We start from the raw sequence: 19,543 nt of genomic DNA on the forward strand, positions 1-19,543 counted from the left end.
TTCTACCTGGTAAAGTCATTCTTATCTATATATTGAAATTTATAAAAAAAAAAAATTAAAGAAAAGAAAACGTAGATTTAAAGAAAACATTAAAAATGTTTTTAATTTTAACATCACTTCACAGAAATGCGATTATTACGTTTAAATATTTATTTAAACAAGTTTCAAATACTATTTTTACTCATCTCACTTAAAAGTTTATTATTACACGATGATAAATATAACAAACATTGTAGTAGTACTTTATATACTGATAAACACACAAACTAAGAAAATTTAGGGAATTAGAGGAAAATTTTATGAAAAATTACCATTGGTACGTAAGCCGAAAGTGTGAAGATATACTACTTTGAATATATTTTTTACACTGTAACATAAAAGCAAAGAGCTTAAAATATATGTAGCTATTTCTAATATTAAAAACGGTAAGGGGAATTGTCCTTAGAACAATTAAGGCTTGGGAATTCTTGATGTGACTAACTTATTTCTTATTTAGAAACATCTATCAATTCCGGCGGCTTCGCTCGCATAGAATTATCAACTACCACTGGAACAACGCATTTCAGTTCTCCTCTTTCCAATTGAGAGCATCGCATCTGCAAAATAAAATTATTCTGGCCAGCGATGGTTCTTGCGTTTCTTCCTGTTGCTCAGCTTGCCTTTCTACACTAACACGTGTTTGAATAGTCGTATTTTCTATTCTTCATTAACAAAATATTATTGATTTCGTACAACTTTTTTTGCGCGTACCCGTCACAAACTTCTGGAAAGATTTGATATATGCTTTCGCAGCATTTTTTGGTTTGATAAATTTATATTTCACGTCTTTCCGTACTTTGGCTCGGACATTCTACGAGGACGTAATGAAATAGCGTTTAATTTTTAGAAACCTATATTTCCAATAAAGCACGGAGAAGACCGAATTCGAGATGTGCATACAAGTTCGGAGGTAAATAGCAGTCTAATTATACTTTGTGTAATATTTACAATGAGCAGCAATGTTCAATTATATATATATATATATATATATATATATATTTCAAGCACATTAATAATTAGAGGCGTTCAAAAATTAATTGGTAATTGAATAAAGATTATCATGGTTGAAACCATTTGATATACATAAACCAAACAAACAATACGTCGTGCTATTACATTTTTTAAAGTAAAACAATTAGGATATTAAAAGTAACCTTATTTAGATGGATTATGGAAAAATAAACTAATAGAATAAGTTATAACAAAAACATATGTAAAAATAGAAGTAATGCAGATTAAAAAGTTAAAGCTGTGTTTAACTTGCCTTTCCTACACGCTACGTTAGAGCTCTATCTAACCTCTATTTTCTTTATACTTGATTTATGCCAGATTTTCGTTCATACTAACATACATGCATGGAATAATATAAAGCCACGCAGAAAATACACATTTCAAGTCTAAAATAATATTATAATAATGAAATTCAGTTTTTGAATGAGTGATGTAAACTTATCGATTCGTTGAAAAAAATTATAAAATATTTAATTAAATAACTTTATAACTGATTTATTCTAAAAATTATTTATTATTAGCGAATCCTTTTAAGAAAATTGATGATTTCATCCAAATTTCCGACTTTTGAAATTCGACAACAATTTGAGAAAATTTAAATAAATATGCATAACTAACCAAGCAATCTATTAAAATACATTCAATTAATAAGTATTATACGCATTTGTACGTAGAGGTTGTATAACAGTAATAACTTGAAGCTACTGAACTGAATATACCAAATATTAACGCCCTCTTTCGGTTTATGCTTTCGCTCTTATTCACTTTATAAATGTATAGAATTCGTTTTTTATAATTTGCTCAAAATAGGCAAAACAAAGCAAATCAATATTCAATAGTACAATTATTTGTAGTACGTTTCGGATTATTTAACGAGAAACAAAGCATATTAGGAATGAAAGTAACCAGTAACGAAATTTTTAGAAAAGTATAAATATTCTTAAAAGAATTAAATTGAAATAATGAACATTAAGAATCAATAACAAAAAAAAATATTTTTATTAATATACCATACTTTTGAAACAAAACAAGAAAATTTATTTAAATTTTTGGCCAGTTAATGAGATACTTTTATACTTAACATATAAATTACATATTCCTCAATAGGTGTTCTAAATTAGTGTCAACTATATTTTAATACCATTACATATTACAAACAGCAAAGTAGTTATGAATATTACATATTGTTTGTCGTGACTAAATAATTCAGAAAATAGCTTTAGGATATTATCTACTTAATATAAAGCTTAACAAATTTCTGGTACTTTCATTTATGTCGTATGCTGTACTTTTGGTTATCAGATCTTCCCTGCAATTGATGTGGAAAAATTAATCCCTACGGCCTTATTCAGAAAGATTCAACTTAAAAAAAAATTAAAAATTATACCTCAAATTTTTGCGGTAAAGAGATACTTCAAACCGTTATCAACATATAAGGCATATGAGACCAATAATAATTATATATTTACCCTTAACGTCGTCATCCTCTAGTGTTGTACTTGAGGAATCTGTTGATTCCTTAACTTGAGATCCCTCACCTTTCTTGGTAATCATACTCCTACCTGAAATTTTTATTTTTATTTTTTTAAGCATACTACGCATACAAGGTGTTGTCCAAAGTAAACACGACTTTTTGAATCTTGCGCCCTCTGGTAGCGCCATCTATACGTCGACTGGTGCGTTAGAATCTGCTATCTGTATCGATTGTCCAGTGAAAATTGCATGACATTTCATCTATTGGGAGCGAAGTTATTGCATTTTCAGTGTCAGTAAGTTTGTGTTATCGGTGCGAAAAGGACCTTCGAACAAAGAGCCAATATTAAATTTTGTTTTAAAATTTGTAACTTTTACCGAAACGTTTCAATTGATGAAACAAGTTTATGGCGATGATTGCCTATCCCGTAGCAGAATGCACGAGTGGTTTCAACGTTTTAAAGTGGTCGTGAGAACATAAATGACGATCAACATGTGAGCCAATCAAACTGTGCGTGAATACAACAAAAAGCAGCCGAAATCACCATGAAATTCATGGAATGGAATTGAACATCTCCAAAACATCGAAAAAACATATTTTAACCATTAGCCACTCCCCGTATTCACCTGATATGGCACCGTGCGACTTCTTCCTTTTCGGAAAAATGCATTTGCCCATGAAAGGAAAGCGTTGTGCAGACGTAGAGGCCATTCAAATGGCTTGCACTGGCATACTGGCGGCCATACCGGCCAACGAGCTATAACACTCGTTCGACATGATTTTGGACCGTGCAAAAAGCGGGAGATTATGAAGCAGAAGGAGACTATTTTGAATAAAATAAATTGATTTTGCCGAAAAACCATTTGTTGTTTTATTTTTTAAAGTCCTGTTTACTTTGGAACTCGCCTTGTATGTCGCATTTAAAATTTTGTATACTAAATACTATTTACTTTACGTACATCTTACATATCTGCACGTAATATATGTATGTACATTAGGGTGATTCAAAAAAAATTTTTTATTTTTTTTTCAATTGGTACTCGCAAAAATAGGTTCCTAGACACCTCTAAGAAAGCCTCTCCAAATATGAGTTTTTAATTGTAACGGGAAGGTCCTCCGCCTAACGGTTTTCTATTTTTTCTTATTATCAGATAGAAAAATTTATATCTCGCTTCCAACTACTTGAAAAAATATCTTGTTAATTAGGTTTTGTAGGAAATTGAATGCTCTAAAATATGGTCTCTTATGATTTTTTCGTAAACCCAACCGTTTAAAAGATATTAACGGTTGAAATTTGACTATTTTTGAAAAATTCTTTATTTCTTATTAATTTTATAACTCAATGAAAAAAAAATTATTATGAATGATGAAACACATAGTTTTGTAGGAAATTTACTGCTCTATAAAAATGGTCTCTTATAATTTTTCGATTAAGTTAAGCGTTTACGAGATATTCATCATCAAACATCAATGCATATTAAGGTGGAGCAAAAAAAAAAATATTTTTTTTTCGTTTGATACTCTGAAAAATAGGTTCCTAGACACCTCTAAGAAAGCCTCTCCAAAAACCCTATTCATAATGATTTTTTTTCATTGAGTTATAAAATTCATAAGAAATAAAAAATTTTCTCAAAAATAATCAAACTTCAACCGTTAATATCTTTTAAACGGTTGGGTTTACGAAAAAATCATAATAGACCTTTTTTATAGAGCATTCAATTTCCTACAAAACCTAATTAACAAGATATTTTTTCAAGTAGTTGGAAGCGAGATATACATTTTTCTATCTGATAATAGGAAAAAATAGAAAACCGTTAGGCGGAGGACCTTCCCGTTACAATTAAAAACTCATATTTGGAGAGGCTTTCTTAGAGGTGTCTAGGAACCTATTTTTGCGAGTACCAATTGAAAAAAAAATTTTTTTTTGAATCACCCTAATGTACATACATATATGTACGCAATTCTTAGTCCTCAACTTACTTGAAAAATTTCTGGTTGCTAACATTGTAGTAAGAATAGCACCCTTAAGTTTACGCCGAGCATTGAATTTTTTGAGACAATCCACAGTTTCTTGGCGATGAACCACCGAAGCCACACGCTCTCTTTGCTGTAAGTAATAAAATAAATTTTATACAAGAAATGAAGCCATTATATTTAGAGTAAATAAAAAGGCAATATTTTAATCTGCAAAAAATTAGGGATTACTTACGCAAATCCATGGATGCTTCAGCGCTTCAGCTGCAGTAATTCTCTTATTTGGATTAACTGTTAGCATTTGATTTATCAAGTTTTTTGCTTCAGGTGTTACGGTATCCCATTCGGGCGATGGATACTATAGGATAATAGGTGCATATGTTTAGGAGGTAAGTAAGGGGGAAAAATTATGCTTACATCATATGCACCAGCCTTTATTTGAGAGTAAAGACGATGTTGATCCTCATCCCAAAAAGGTGGATAACCGACTAATAAAATATATAAAATAACTCCTACGAGTTCAAAAATAAAGTTTCAGTAAATTTTATGTTAATAAAGCTGTAACCGCAAAATTAGGTTTACATAACATAAGTATGAAAAATAAAACGAACATTATAGATTCATATCTATATTATTATATATTCCAATATTCCACTCAGTAATCAATAATTAAAAATATACCTTTTTCACGCTTTTGATATTAATTATTTTTAAAAATTTCACTTGAAAGCCTATGTAATTTTAATGGAACTCTTTATCAATTACAAGAAGATTAGAAGTTTTGTAGGAGTGACAAATTATATATTATATGAAATATGTGCCAAGGGCGGAGTTATGTTTTTTTGTTGCTGTGATCACAAAGTAAGAATAACATGATAACTATCTCTATATCCCTTTCTAAGATTTTTTCACGCAATATATGCCCATAGGATCGTAAAAAGTATGTAGAATAATTTCTTGCTTACCACATGCCCATATATCTACCGATTTGCCATATGGCTCCTTTTTCAGCACCTCCGGCGATAAGTAGCCAGGAGTACCGGCAAAACCGAACCATGCCTGATGGTCGCCCTGAACTTCTATGGCTAAGCCAAAGTCGGCGAGTTTAACAGCTGCACCCTTAGCTTTACTAGCTAATAGTAAATTTTCTGGTTTCAGATCACGATGCACCACACCATTCTGATGGCAATGATTAACCGATTCCAAAATTTGTTGAATGCAATGCGATGCATCAGCCTCTGAATAAAATTCACGCGCAACAATATCTTCAAACAGCTCACCACCAGTAACACTGCAATTGTAAATTGAAAAAATGCATTGCACTTTGAACGTTCACGATAGTCCGCTATATACAGACATTCATGTAAATATAATATGCAATATATAGTCACATTCTCCATGCAATATGTATATAGATAAAAAAAATACTTACAGATCAAACACCAAATAATGATAGTTTTCTTCTTGTATGCTATCGTGCAGTCTGACTGTAAAAAGAATCATTATGGATTAGTGAAAGAAAAAATGCAGAGTAAAGTTTCCCTCAATGTAACAAAATATAACATATGCAATATTGTGTATTTTTAAAATAATATATATTGAATTTTTGGAGTTTTAATAAAGTTGAATAAATGTTATAAATGTTCGGGACAATAGAACTTACCGATATTAGGATGATGTAGTTTTCTACAAATTCTAGCTTCTCGCTCTAATTTTTGGAAATCTAAAAAAAAAAATTTAAATACATTTACATAAACAATTACATATTGGTAAGAACTGTTTTTGCCATACAAACTTTGTGATAATTTTTGTTAAAATATGTAATCTCAACAATTATGAGAATACATACAATCCACTCATTTTAAATAATTAATTTGTTCTCGGCAATTTATCCTTGAACATATTAGAAAGTGTCGACATAATAAATGACATAAAATAAACACACACATCTGTTACACGTCTGGAGTGGCCCCGCCCTCTAATATGTTTAATGTGCATATGTATATCCTAACCTACTAAAGATACAACAACCAAATTCGCCCAGAATAAATATTACAAGAAGTCCTACCGATAGTGTGAAAATTGATGGAATCGGATGAAAACTCCTCTCACTCCCCATATAACGGTACTGTTCAAAACTACTGAAAGCGCGATAAACCGATAACTACATGCCCCAGAAACGTAAATATTTTCCGCCGTGATGGTATGACAAGGCTTTATAAAGACCGTAGTAAAAATTGGACAATAGGCGTGGCACCGCCCACTTTTTGGTGAAATCCCATAACTCGGGCCCCGATTAACCCATTTCGATAAAATTTGTAATGTTGTTCATATTCCTATACCACGTTGTGAAAATGAGCGAAATCGGACAACAACCACGCCTACTTCCGATATAGCACAATTTTAAATTCTACTTGATTCGTTCAGTTTCCAGTACACAAATCAAGAAGCAATTAATATAACTGGATTAAACTTTCCTTTAGTGTGTGCCACCTTATGATATACAATTTTTCAAATTCAAGACCCTAGGTACCGAGTATGTGGACCCCAGTCCCCATAGTTGACTTTTGTTCGAAAATATCGGTCAATGTGTGAGATATGCAATAGAAATTCAAACAGAATCTTTTCTTGCAGCAGTAATTCTGTGTATCCAAAATGGGGGGAATCGGGTCAATACTTCCCAGAGCCCCCATATAATATAAAGATTTTAGAACTTCATGTTGACTTTTTGCTGGATATATCTCAATGAGGATTTCAGAACGTATTTGACTCATAACTGTACATCATTGTGCCTAAAATGATAAAATGGGGCGAAAAATTGACCTAGCCCCCATATAAACATTACCAGGATTTTCGAACATCCGGCTGATTTTGTATAATGATTTTTGTTTTTCTAACAAATCTGATGCCGAATATATATGTATGTAGGTCAGTGTATAAGTTATATATGGTGTATGCATATATAAAATTGCTTAGATTCCGGTCCTCTGGGTGACGTTTTACATCGTAAAGTACTTCGCCAGCTTTGATTAATGCAGGTTGCAAGATTATAAAATGTTCGGTTACACCCGAACTTAGTCCTTTCCTACTTGTTTTTAATATCTTCATTTATACGACTGCACAACTATTGAATTTGTCTAACTTACGTTATATATATGTTTATTACATCGCCAACATGGTGTGTTCTAATGACCCCGACCGTTTTTGTTATGTCTCTCTCAAATCTCAGCGTCGTAATTTCATGACATTCAGGGGTGTTGTGGAATTCAAAACAGATTTGAATAGTTATCGGACTGCAAACCTATTCTGATTTTCGATGGTGTTACTGAATCTGATTGGATTATCGTCTTTTCGAGCATACGCTAAGCCATTATTCGAATCAGTTGTTTACTAATGTGACAAAACATGCAAATGAATGCATTTGGAAGCAATCCTATTAAAGTTCTTGGAGAGTTCCGATTTGAAGGAAGATGTTATGAGATAACACTTATCGAATGAATAAAAACGTATGTGGGTGTTAAATAATGTTTATTAGGTTTTGTAAATCTTCTTTAAATGTACGGATTTTTTTCCAAAAACTCAATAATTAAGACATTGCGTGTTTTATTCTTTTATTTTCCCTTATAGAAATAGAGATAAATAAATTCTTAACAATAAAATAACTTGATTTCTTAAGTTACATTTCAAATCTGTCAGCGACTATTTTCATGCTTTGTTTCTGACAGGGGCGGATGCAGAGTATAATTTAGGGGGTGGCGGGGAGGGGGGGAGTATGTTAACTTTATGATTTTGTAACTGGTTTAAGAAATGTTTAACTTTATACTATAATTTTATTTTTATGCATATTTCAACATTTAATTTACAGCATAAATTCAATACGGAGTCTGCTTATTTTACTAAATCTTTCTATTATTTATTCTGGTTCACCAGCAATTTCGTAGTTTATGTTGAGGAGTGCTAAGCCGTTCAATCTTTTCTGGAGCAACGTTGTTCTGAGCCAAGTCTTGATTCGGCGCAAAGAAGAAAAGGATCGTTCAACGGTAGCATTTATGGCTGGCAATGTGCTCCGGCTTTCTAAGGCAAAAAGCACTTGTGTTCTCGTAGCAATTTTCATCTTCCATGGTTGTTGAAATAGCGCTACTTCTGCTTTGAGCTTCGTTTTTTGCACTTCTTTGTTTCCGCGCAAGATTTTCCCCAAAATGTCTAAATAGGCATTCAATGAGTACAGTTAAATCCTTCTTTTCCAAATTTAGGTTAAATTTTGGTAACAGCTGACTGAAATTGAAACTTTAAAGAACTTCATCGGAAAACCGCGTTTTTAAATCTTGCATGCAGAAACTCTGTAAAAGCCTTCACAGCTTTGAGATGGGTGATTGTTTCGATGACTCTGACGACCACATGTTCAGGGTTTTTCCACTTCAACATCTAATTTTTCAACCATCTGTGTAGCATTTTAAAAAATTCCATTAAAGTGATGATCAGCATGTATTCTTCGCGTGTTCAGTGTTGCAACCAATGTTGTTATGACGGCTTTTTTTTCTGTAAGTTGGTAGTACGGTTAGTGACATCCATTTCACGTCAAAATATTCATTAGTATTTGAGATACGCGTCGTTTTGTGAGGCTCTAAAAGTGAATTTTTCGATTTTTACTATGTCTGAATTTGTTGAACAAAGAAGTGGGATAATGCACCATCTCATATTGCATTGGTTATTCGTGATCATTTCGCCACATTTTAATTAATATCGTGATGCAACCGCCGCATTCGCCTGATTAAGAAGTTACATACTTCTGGATATTCAGCAAACTCACATGACCACTCCGAGGACACCGTTTTGAATCAATTGAGGATATAGTAAAAGCTATGTGCTATGATGACTGGACAATTCGTTGGCAAAATTCACCTTTCAATTTGATTACAGTAGTATTTTATTATATATTTTTGTACATATGAACATGTTTAAATGAATTAAGCCTCTCCTACTCTACCCGACAAAAACTGGTGCACCCTAGGAAAGAATTCACAATAAACCACATCCGATAGCACCATACACTTACATCACCACACAACACTAACACAACTCACCACACCTGTACCCACTCAACAAAAAGGATGCACATTGGGATGGGAGACACAATTCGCACGTCAACATTCGTCGCATACACTTCATTACACACAATTCGACTGCAGAATTCGTCACACACTATTCGCAAAGTACCTTTCGCTCCGAAGTATTTAGATCCTGCGCGCTACGGCCAAGTCGACATTGACGTGTCCCTCAGTTCCCACCCGCCCCCGTGGATCCGCCCCTGGTTTCTGTTAGCCAAGGTTTCAATTCTGATTCCGACGACTATTAGATTCCACAGCACCCCTGATTTATGGAACAGTGCTATTAAGACCATTTTAGATTTCCTGCGAGGAATCAAGATAAATACTGTGTTCCTCATAAATGTTGTGTAACGTGTGTGAGACTGACTGCTATTAGGTTGGGCTAAACAAGAACCCAGACAGATGTCATTTCCCATACCAATTATTTGGACGGAACCACAGTATCATGTAAATGATTCTTATTTTTGTTTAACTCAAACAAAAACCATTAAGACAAAGTCCAAACACACTAACTAATATCCATACTCGTCTTCGGCCAACAGGCCCACTCTACATAATAACGAACTGCCAGTGGTCTATCTGAAAGAGAAATTCTAAAAACTTAGCGAAGCAAAACAAAGAGGGAATATTTGTAGGTCCACAAATATAGCAAATGGTAAAGAACAAGTGCTTTGAAGAAAAACTAAATGACCAGGAAAAACTCGCATGGTTGTGAACATCGTCAAAAATTTTCTAAGAAACAATAAATCCGAAAATTACAAAGGCCTGATAATTCAACTTTTAATTGAGGTGTAATATGTTTTTAAAAATACATATACTGAACTCTGGATTTCTTTCCGTCAATTTTGGATGCATTTAATGCTGAACAAGGCGAGAGGTTTCATCATCACAAAAATTATAAGTATTTTTTCTGTATTTAGTAATAATTTTTCTAAATGTAACTGATGTTTGTACTTTTTAAGATAATATATGTTTTGATGATGTCACAAGAAAACCTGACATTTTTTTTGATGCAACCCTGTAAGTTGGTCCGAAAAGTAATAGGACTGATTTTCTTCCGTAGCGACTGTACTTCAGAGCCATTTGATATGATCAAGCAGGCTTACCCAAATGTTGCTTTAGCACGAAGTGGTGTGTTTCGGTGTCACCAGGCCATTTTGGAGGGCCGGGAAAAGATCGCTGATGAATGTGCATTTTTGACATCAAAGGCATTGTCCACCATGAATTTGCTTCTTCTTGACAAACCGTCAACGCCAAGTTTTACGTGGAAGTCTTCAAGAGACTCAAACGAAGGGTCAACCGGGTCAGACAAGACATCGCAGTCGATTGGAAGTTGCACCACGACAACTCCCCGGCGCACACCGCCTTTTCTGTGAACAGCTACAGATATTTTGAAAGTTTTTTAAGAATTGTAACGAGTCGTTCAATAAATTATTTTAAATGGACTCAGTCCTATTACTTTCCGGACAAACCCTGTATTATTGTATATTTGCCCTAGTATATTCAAAAGTTGATATGAGTTTTCATTTTTTTAAATTTTACACGAGTAGGAGCAGGTTGGTGCTCTTCGTTTTATCTCACCTACGAGTTGTATTCGTGTGTGATTCGGCTCTGAGATGCCGATTTTATTTAATATGTTTACTTTTGGTTAAGGTTGTTTTATTGATTTTAAGTTTTGTTTCGACAATATACTCATATATTTAAAAAGGGAAAGAATGGTCTGGAATACTGCTTACTCTTGTGGTTTTGAACCTCGGGACGGGCATGGGCTACTTTCTATCGTTTTATGTTAAAAGTCACAACAATTCATAAATAAAAAATATATTTATATATTTCAAAACATAAGCATGTGTTGAATATTCATGTAAGAATCATTTGAACATTTTTTCTTAAAAAAATCTAAAATAAAATCACACAGCTACTGGAAGGATGCAGTGGTTTTTGTTTATATACACATGCATACATATATGACGTATATACATATGAATCATAGCGATAGTTGTAACTGAATAAAAAAGGTTGAATCATAAATTGAGATGAGTGCATAATAGCTGACAAATATTCCTGAAGCATTGCACAGAACAATGTAAAATTTAAGAGGAACGATCAAGGCGGTGTTTTCTTAAGTGTAGTATCTGGGTTTTAGCCGTCGATTTGCAATTACATTCGATGAATGTTGGACAAAACATTACCATATGATTAGATATAGGACGTGAGATGCGCTCTCTTCTGCTCTACTCCTGCGCTGTTATTCACCATAACAAAAAGCATATATATGTGTAACGATATACGATGCAGATGCAGGGACCGTGAGGATGTTGTTACATCATACATATTTATATATGTACTATTCCTTAAGTGATTTACGATGTCAATAAAAAATGTATATTGCCAATTTAATTATTCCATTATATTGTTAGTACGATAAATGATATCCTTGACAACAAAGAGCGAGCGGAGCCGCGGGTTTATACTAGTATCCTATAAAATACAAAACTTTAAACGGAATAAATCAAATAAAAGTGTAGTAACCACACCATTTCCAAAAGAATTTGGATGCCTTGGCAGCCTTCAATGAAAACTCTTGGACTTTTCAAAACACAAAATTTTCAGGTATATTAGGCCAAAATTTCCTAAAACCTTTACAAGCAAAAATTAATTGTTCGGAAAACTAGGTTAAAATTATCACAATTATCTAAAAGATAAATTCAATTTCTCTTATTTGAATAAGGAAGAATTTCAAGCAACTTTGAGGCTGATCAATGTCTTCGAAGACCTTTTCTTTAAAGAAGGAGAGAAACTATCATGTACCAACAAGATACAGCATGAAATCATAACAACAAATGATAGGCCTTTATACTCTACAATTTATAGATATCCTCAAATTCATGAAGAAGAGATAAAAAGTCAAATTAAAGAAATGCTACAACAGAAAATAATTAAAGAAAGCAATTCACCCTACAATAGTCCCTTATGGATTATACAGAAAAAGTTAGACAATTCCGGGAAAAAGAAATATAGACTTGTTATCAACTACAGATAATTAAATGAATTTACTGTAGATGAAAAATTTCCAATTCCAAACTTAAATTCAATCTTAGACAAATTAGGTAGATCACGGTATTTCGCCACCCTGGATTTGGCCAAAGGCTTTCACCAAATCTCAGTTAGAGGAAGACAGAAGAAAAACCGCTTTCTCAAGACAATTTGGGCTTAATGAATTTATTCGAATGCCATTTGGATTAAAAAATTCACCATCAACTTTTCAAAGATTGATGAATACAGTCATTAGCGAGCATATTAATAAAAATATATGTATGATATATTAGGTTGTCAAATACATACCTTCCGCCGTTTTTTGAATTTCACGGCTATGTATAAAGCACTACAGAGCTCGTATCTGGCAATACTATACACCTTTGAAAGGTCTTGACATAACCTGCAAAACGACGCTATGAATGATTAGTTTGGATATTGCGCTCAACAGTTATAGACGTGTAAACATGGTGTTCACTAAGCCGAAATTCGCGCTATTTTACAGTTTTCCTTCGTTAAAGGCAAATCCGCTAGAAAAACGTTCCGTGAGATTTAATGGTGTTTTGCGGGATGGTACTCTATCACTTCGAACTGCGGAGGATGGTTTCGACGATTCAGAGCGGGTGAAAACGACACCATGGATCGCCAGCCGGCGGAAAACCTGTGACGACGAATACCGATCAAATCATGGAAAACATCGAGTTAAACCGGCATGTGGCATCTCGTGACATCGCCCAGAAGATGGGTGATTTGACGCGATCAACTCCTGCGATATGCTGCGGAAACGGAACGAACGTCCTATTTTTTTAGCGGATGGTGATTTGGGACGAAAAATGCATCACAGACGACAATATCAAGCGTAAACGGTCGTGGTTGAAGGCCGGTGAATCATCCCAAACAGTGGCCAAGCCGGGATTAACGGCCAAGAAGGTTTTGCTGTATGTTTGGTGGGATTGCAAGGGATCCAATATGAGCTGCTGCCATATGGTCAGACGCTTCATTCTACCATCTATTGCGAACAACTGGACCGCTCGAAGCAGGCGATCGACCAAATTGGCCAACAGGAAGGGTGTAGTGTTCCATCAGGACAACGCCAGACCACACACTTCGTTGATGACTTGTCAGAAGCTACGGGAGCTCGGGTGGGAAGTTTTATCGCATCCACCATATAGCCCGGACATAGCGGCAAGTTATCACCACTTGTTCCTGTCCATGGCGAACGCCCTTGTTGGTGTAAAGTTGAACTCAAAAGAGGCTTGAGAAAAGTTGCTGTCCGAGTTCTTCGCAAATAAGGAGCGGGGCTTCGAAGCCCTAGGGCTTCTTCTTCTTTAGCCGAGTTAACAACAGCGTATAAGTCGTTTCTTCTTTTCGCAAGGTGGCGCCAATTGGAGATTCCAAGCGCAGCCAGGCCCTTCTGCACCAGGTCCTTCCACCGGAGTGGAGGTCTTCCTCTTCTTTTGCTTCCCCCGCGGGTACTGCGTAGAATACTTTCAGAGCTGGAGTGTTTTCATCCATTCGGACGACATGACCTAGCCAGGCTAGCTAAGTTAAAAATACAAGTGAACAAATGTGAATTTCTTTAGAAAGAAACTCAATTTTTGGGACACATTTTAACATTAGAAGGAATTAAGGGGTTAGTAGGGTAATCTTTTTTTCTTTTCATTGGGGGCGTTTTTTACGTGGCGTGTCCAAAACCCAGCGCACAACCCTGTGTTAGGGATATTTCGCCTTCGAACGGATGTTCTTAGGCTACCCAGAGGATACTTGGTCTAAAACTGGAAGTCGTGAGCTGCTTGAGCCATATGTAAAAGAATCGCTTCTGGCCACTCCCAAGTGAATGGCGATCAGAGACCTTTCCTCACTTGCGTGAACTTCTACACTTCTTCTTCTTCTTAATTGGCGTAGACACCGCCTACGCGATTATAGCCGAGTTAACAACAGCGTGGAGTGGAGGTCTTCCTCTTCCTCTGCTTACCCCGGCGGGTACTGCGTCGGATACTTTCAGAGCTTTTTCGTCCATCCGGACAACATGACCTAGCCAGCGTAGCCGCTGTCTTTTAATTCGCTGAACTATGTCGATGTCGCCGTATATCTCGTACAGCTCATCGTTCCATCGAATGCGGTATTCGCCGTGGCTAACACGCAAAGGACCATAAATTTATCGCAGAACTTTTCTCTCGAAAACTCGCAACGTCGACTCATCCGTTGTTGACATCGTCCAAGACTCTGCACCATATAGCAGGACGAAAATTATGAGTGACTTATAGAGTTTGGTTTTTGTTTGTCGAGAGAGGACTTTGCTTCTCAATTGCCTGTTGGCAAGAGTTATTCTGCGTTGGATTTCTAGGCTGACAGTGTTGGTGGTGTTTACGCTGGTTCCAGGATAGACGAAATTATCTACGACTTCAAAGTTATGACTGTCAACAGTGACGTGAGTGCCAAGTCGCGAGCGCGACGACTGTTTGTTTGATGACAGGAGATATTTCGTCTTGACCTCGTCCAGTGCCAGACCCATTTCTGCCTGGAGAAAGCAGAACTAACGGCGCGGGTGTTGAGGCCGATGATATCAATATCATCGGCATACGCCAGCAGCTGTACACTCTTATAGAAGATGGTACCTTCTCTATTTAGTTCTGCGGCTCAAACTATTTTCTCCAAAAGCAGGTTGAAAAAGTCGCACGATAGGGAATCGCCTTGTCTGAAACCACGCTTCGTATCGAACGGCTCGGAGAGGTCCTTCCCGATTCTGACGGAGCTTTTGGTGTTGCTCAACGTCAGCTTACAGAGCCGTATTAGTTTTGCGAGGATACCAAATTCAGACATCGCGGCATAAAGGCAGCTCCTTTTCGTGCTGTCGAAAGCAGCTTTGAAATCGACGAAGAGGTGGTGTGTGTCGATTCTCCTTTCACGGGTCTTTTCCAAAATTTGGCGCATGGTGAATATCTGGTCGGTAGTTGATTTGCAAGGTCTGAAGCCACACTGATAAGGTCTAATCAGTTTGTTGACGGTGGTCTTTAATCTTTCACACAATACGCTCGATAGAACATTATATGCGATGTTGAGGAGACTAATCCCACGGTAGTTGGCGCAGATTGTGGGGTCTCCTTTTTTATGGATTGGGCATAGCACACTTAAATTCCAATCGTTGGGCATGCTTTCGTCCGACCATATCAGTTCTTTGCCGCCATGTTTGAATAGCTCGGCCGACAATCCGTCGGCCCCTGCCGCTTTGTTGTTCTTTAGGCGAGCAATTGCTATTCGAACTTCTTCATGGGGTAATGGAACGTCTGCTCCATCGTCATCGATTGGAGAATCGGGTTCTCCTTCTCCTGGTGTTGTGCGTTCACTGCCATTCAGCAGGCTGGATAAGTATTCCCTCTATAATTTAAGTATGCTCTGGGCATCAGTGACTAGATCACCTTTGGGGGTTCTACAAGAGTATGCTCCGGTCTTGAAACCTTCTGTAAGCCGCCGCATTTTTTCGTAGAATTTTCGAGCATTACCCCTGTTGGCCAGCTTATTAAGCTCTTCGTATTCACGCATTTCGGCCTCTTTCTTCTTCTGTCTACAAATGCATCTCGCTTCCCACTTCAACTCTCGGTATATATCCCATCCCGCACGTGTAGTGGTCGATCGTAACGTTGCGAGGTAGGCAGGTAACGTTGCGAGGTAGGCAAACCAATGGTTTCGGTTGCAGCTGTACGTAAGCAGTTTGAAATGCCGTCCCACAGTTCCCTTATACCGAGTTATTGACGAGTGCTCTCAGAGAGCAGGAGTGCAAGCCGAGTAGAAAATCGTTCGGCTGTGTGTTGTGATTGCAGCTTCTCGACGTTGTGTTTGGTGGCGTGCGTTTTTTGCTGCACAGAGGCGTGTGCGAATCTTAGCTGCAAGAAGATAATGATTCGAGTCGATGTTAGGACCTCGGAGCGCACGCACATCTAAAACACTGGAAACGTGTTTTCCGTCTATCACAACATGATCGATCTGTTTGTTAGTTTTTCGATCCGGAGACTGCCAGGTAGCTTGATGAATCTTCTTATGCTGGAATCTAGTACTACAGATAACCATATTTCGGGCCCCGGCGAAGTCGATCAGCCTCAACCCATTTGGAAATGTTTCGTCGTGGAGTCTGAATTTACCGACCGTAGTGCCAAAGATACTTTCTTTGCCCACCCTGGCGTTAAAATCGCCAAGCACGATTTTGACATCGTGGCGGAGGCAGTTCTCATAAGTGCGCTCCAAGCACTTATAAAAGGCATCTTTGGTCACACCGTCCTTCTCTTCCGGCGGGGCGTTGGCGTAAATCAGCGATATGTTGAAGACGTGCATTCACCGGAGTGAATGATAGTACTCGGCGACGGAGTCTCTCTCCCACCCCAAACTTGCGCTCCTTTATATGGCCACTGTAGTAAATGCCACAAAGACCTACTCGTCTTTGTCCTTGTCCCGTCCATCGCATTTCTTGGACGGCGGTGATGTCAGCCTTTGTTTTTACGAGGACATCAACCAGCTGGGCAGCGGCACCTTCCCAATTAAGGGACCGTACATTCCAGGTGCATGCCCTCGATTCGTAGTCCTTATTTCGTTTGCCATGGTCGTCATCAAAAGGGGGGTCTCTCATCCGAGGCTGGTTATACCTATTCACTGGGGGTGTTTTTTACGTGGTGGGTCCCAAACCCAGCGCACAACCCTATGCAGGGGATGTTTCGCCGTCTCACTTTAGCTCGCCTTCAAACGGATGTTTTTAGGCTACCCAGAGGATACTTGGTCAAAGACCGGAAGTAGTGAGCTGCTTGAGCCATGTGTAAAAGAATCGTTTCTGGCCACTCCCAAGTGAATGGCGATCAGAGAACTTTCCTCACTTGCGTGAACTTCTACACATGACTCCATCCTTCTACACATTGAGAAGTAAAGTCCTCTCTTGACGAACAAAAACCAAACTCTATAAGTCACAATGTTATGATAAAATTTATGTAAAAAAACATGGGGAAAAATTAAAAAAAAAACGTTAATTACTTTTTTAGTTATCAATATTTTTTCAGGATTCTAGTAGGGACGATAACCATTCACGTACTTTTTAAGAATAAATTGGGTTTTTATGTTTCAGATGATCCAAACACGAGAAATCGTGTCCGCCTGTGAAAAAACGCATCTCATTCACCCAGCCATTTCTCCGACAGATGTCATCAAAAAAATCCGAAAAAATTTGTTTATACCCTCCACGATACATCTCATGATATGTGAAAAAGTTCTATTGCATGAAAGAAAAATTGCCAAGGTTGAAATCATACAAAACTTAAAAATACCTAATATCACAAAAAGAATCAAATCATTTTTAGAAATGACAGGATTTTATAGGAAATTTGTTAAGGATTATACAAAAATTGCACATCCTATGACCCAACATTTTAAAAAACGACAAAAATTAAATATATACAACCCACAATTTATTGCATCGTTTGAAAAATTAAAGGATAAAGTTAAAAACTCACCTATATTACGATATCGTAATTTTAATGAAAAAGTTTAGAATTACAACTGATGCTAGCAATTTTGCAATAGGACCAGTTTTGTTTCAAGATAGCCACCTCATTGCATATGCATCAAGAAGACTAAATAATCACCTAACAAATTATGCTACTATCAAAAAAGAACTCTTGGGACTGTGAAATGATTTAGGCGTTATGTCTTCGGTAGACAATTTGAATTGGAATGCGACCACCAACATTTGAAATGGCTCATGACAAAATACTCCGGGAAGGATATAAATCCAATATTTCAAAGATGGTTAGTGAGTTTGGACGAATATTATTTTTCTATCGAATACATTAAAGGGATATATAGCAGTCTTTTTGAGCAGAATAATAAAAAGGGGATGAAGGTAGCAGCATGTCAGTAGAAGCGGAAACTGTCCATTCACAAGAAGAAAATTCAGGTCAGCTGGCACGACCTATCTTATGGGCGCGCAATGTAACTGCACAGTCAAAAACGCTACTCCCTTCTCTCTTTGACGTGGGATGACGTGAGAATTTACGACATTTGGATTTTTGCCGTGGAAACGTGTCAGCTGATTGCTTTCTCACAACGCAGGGTTGCCAATATCGATACACTGTAGTAATTATCAACTTTTATAATTCAATCTGTTTGAAATTTTCATAAAATAACTCAAAATCAGAGTCGAATGCTATTATTTATAAATATATAAACTATTTTTGATAGTTTGTTTTCAGTTTTGGTATTTTATATTGTAAAAAATTGTAATTGAAAACAAAGATGTGCTCAAAACTATATATGCGTATTGGGCAATGGCAACATTGTTCAAATGTAAACAAACAAAGACGGCTGATTTCTGCGTTTTACCATGTTTTTGACTGTGCACACATTTTGCCGATAAGGAAGGAAAAGGAAGGAAGGGAGTAGCGTTTTTGACTGGCTAGCCTTTTACAGACAGGAATAGCAGAACCATTGTAAGTCAATTGCAATAATTCTTATCCATAAAAGGAAAGGTAAAGAAAATGTTATTCGACAATGAATTTAGGGCTCAAAATATTGAAGATTTTCTAAATAGAGAAGGAATACAATAGCACATAACTAAACCGAATAGTCACACTGGAAATAATGACGTGGAAAGACTAAAAACACAATCACAGAGAAAATTCGGACTCTAAATCTTGAGTACTATTTACCAATTACACAACAAATTTTTAAAGCTATCACATACTACAATGATACTTATCACAGCACAATTAAATGCACTCCAATAGAAGCACAAAATAAAATAATGAATCATGCAATAATTTATGATAGACTTTGCAATATAAAACAATCAAAAATAAATCAAGCAAATATGAATAAGTGTTCATAATTATATGAACATTAAAGTCTTATTACTTTAAAATTA

The 19,543-nt window shown here is 36.3% G+C and overlaps 1 protein-coding gene across 1 annotated transcript in view; it reads right to left on the bottom strand.

The window, feature by feature from the left end:
- LOC126764612 (calcium/calmodulin-dependent protein kinase type II alpha chain-like) overlaps window positions 1-19,543 on the bottom strand; it is a 112,502-nt gene that overhangs the window by 50,965 nt on the left and 41,994 nt on the right. The window contains exons 2-8 of the mRNA XM_050482278.1: window positions 6,162-6,221; window positions 5,931-5,985; window positions 5,464-5,789; window positions 4,916-5,010; window positions 4,734-4,856; window positions 4,505-4,631; window positions 2,520-2,612 (exon numbers count right to left, since the gene is read on the bottom strand). Of these exons, the coding sequence (XP_050338235.1) occupies window positions 2,520-2,612; window positions 4,505-4,631; window positions 4,734-4,856; window positions 4,916-5,010; window positions 5,464-5,789; window positions 5,931-5,985; window positions 6,162-6,221 (879 nt within the window). The remainder of the gene's footprint in view (window positions 1-2,519; window positions 2,613-4,504; window positions 4,632-4,733; window positions 4,857-4,915; window positions 5,011-5,463; window positions 5,790-5,930; window positions 5,986-6,161; window positions 6,222-19,543) is intronic.

This window comes from Bactrocera neohumeralis, unplaced genomic scaffold (assembly GCF_024586455.1).
Source record: "Bactrocera neohumeralis isolate Rockhampton unplaced genomic scaffold, APGP_CSIRO_Bneo_wtdbg2-racon-allhic-juicebox.fasta_v2 cluster09, whole genome shotgun sequence".
NCBI classification, from domain to species: Eukaryota; Metazoa; Arthropoda; class Insecta; order Diptera; family Tephritidae; genus Bactrocera; species Bactrocera neohumeralis.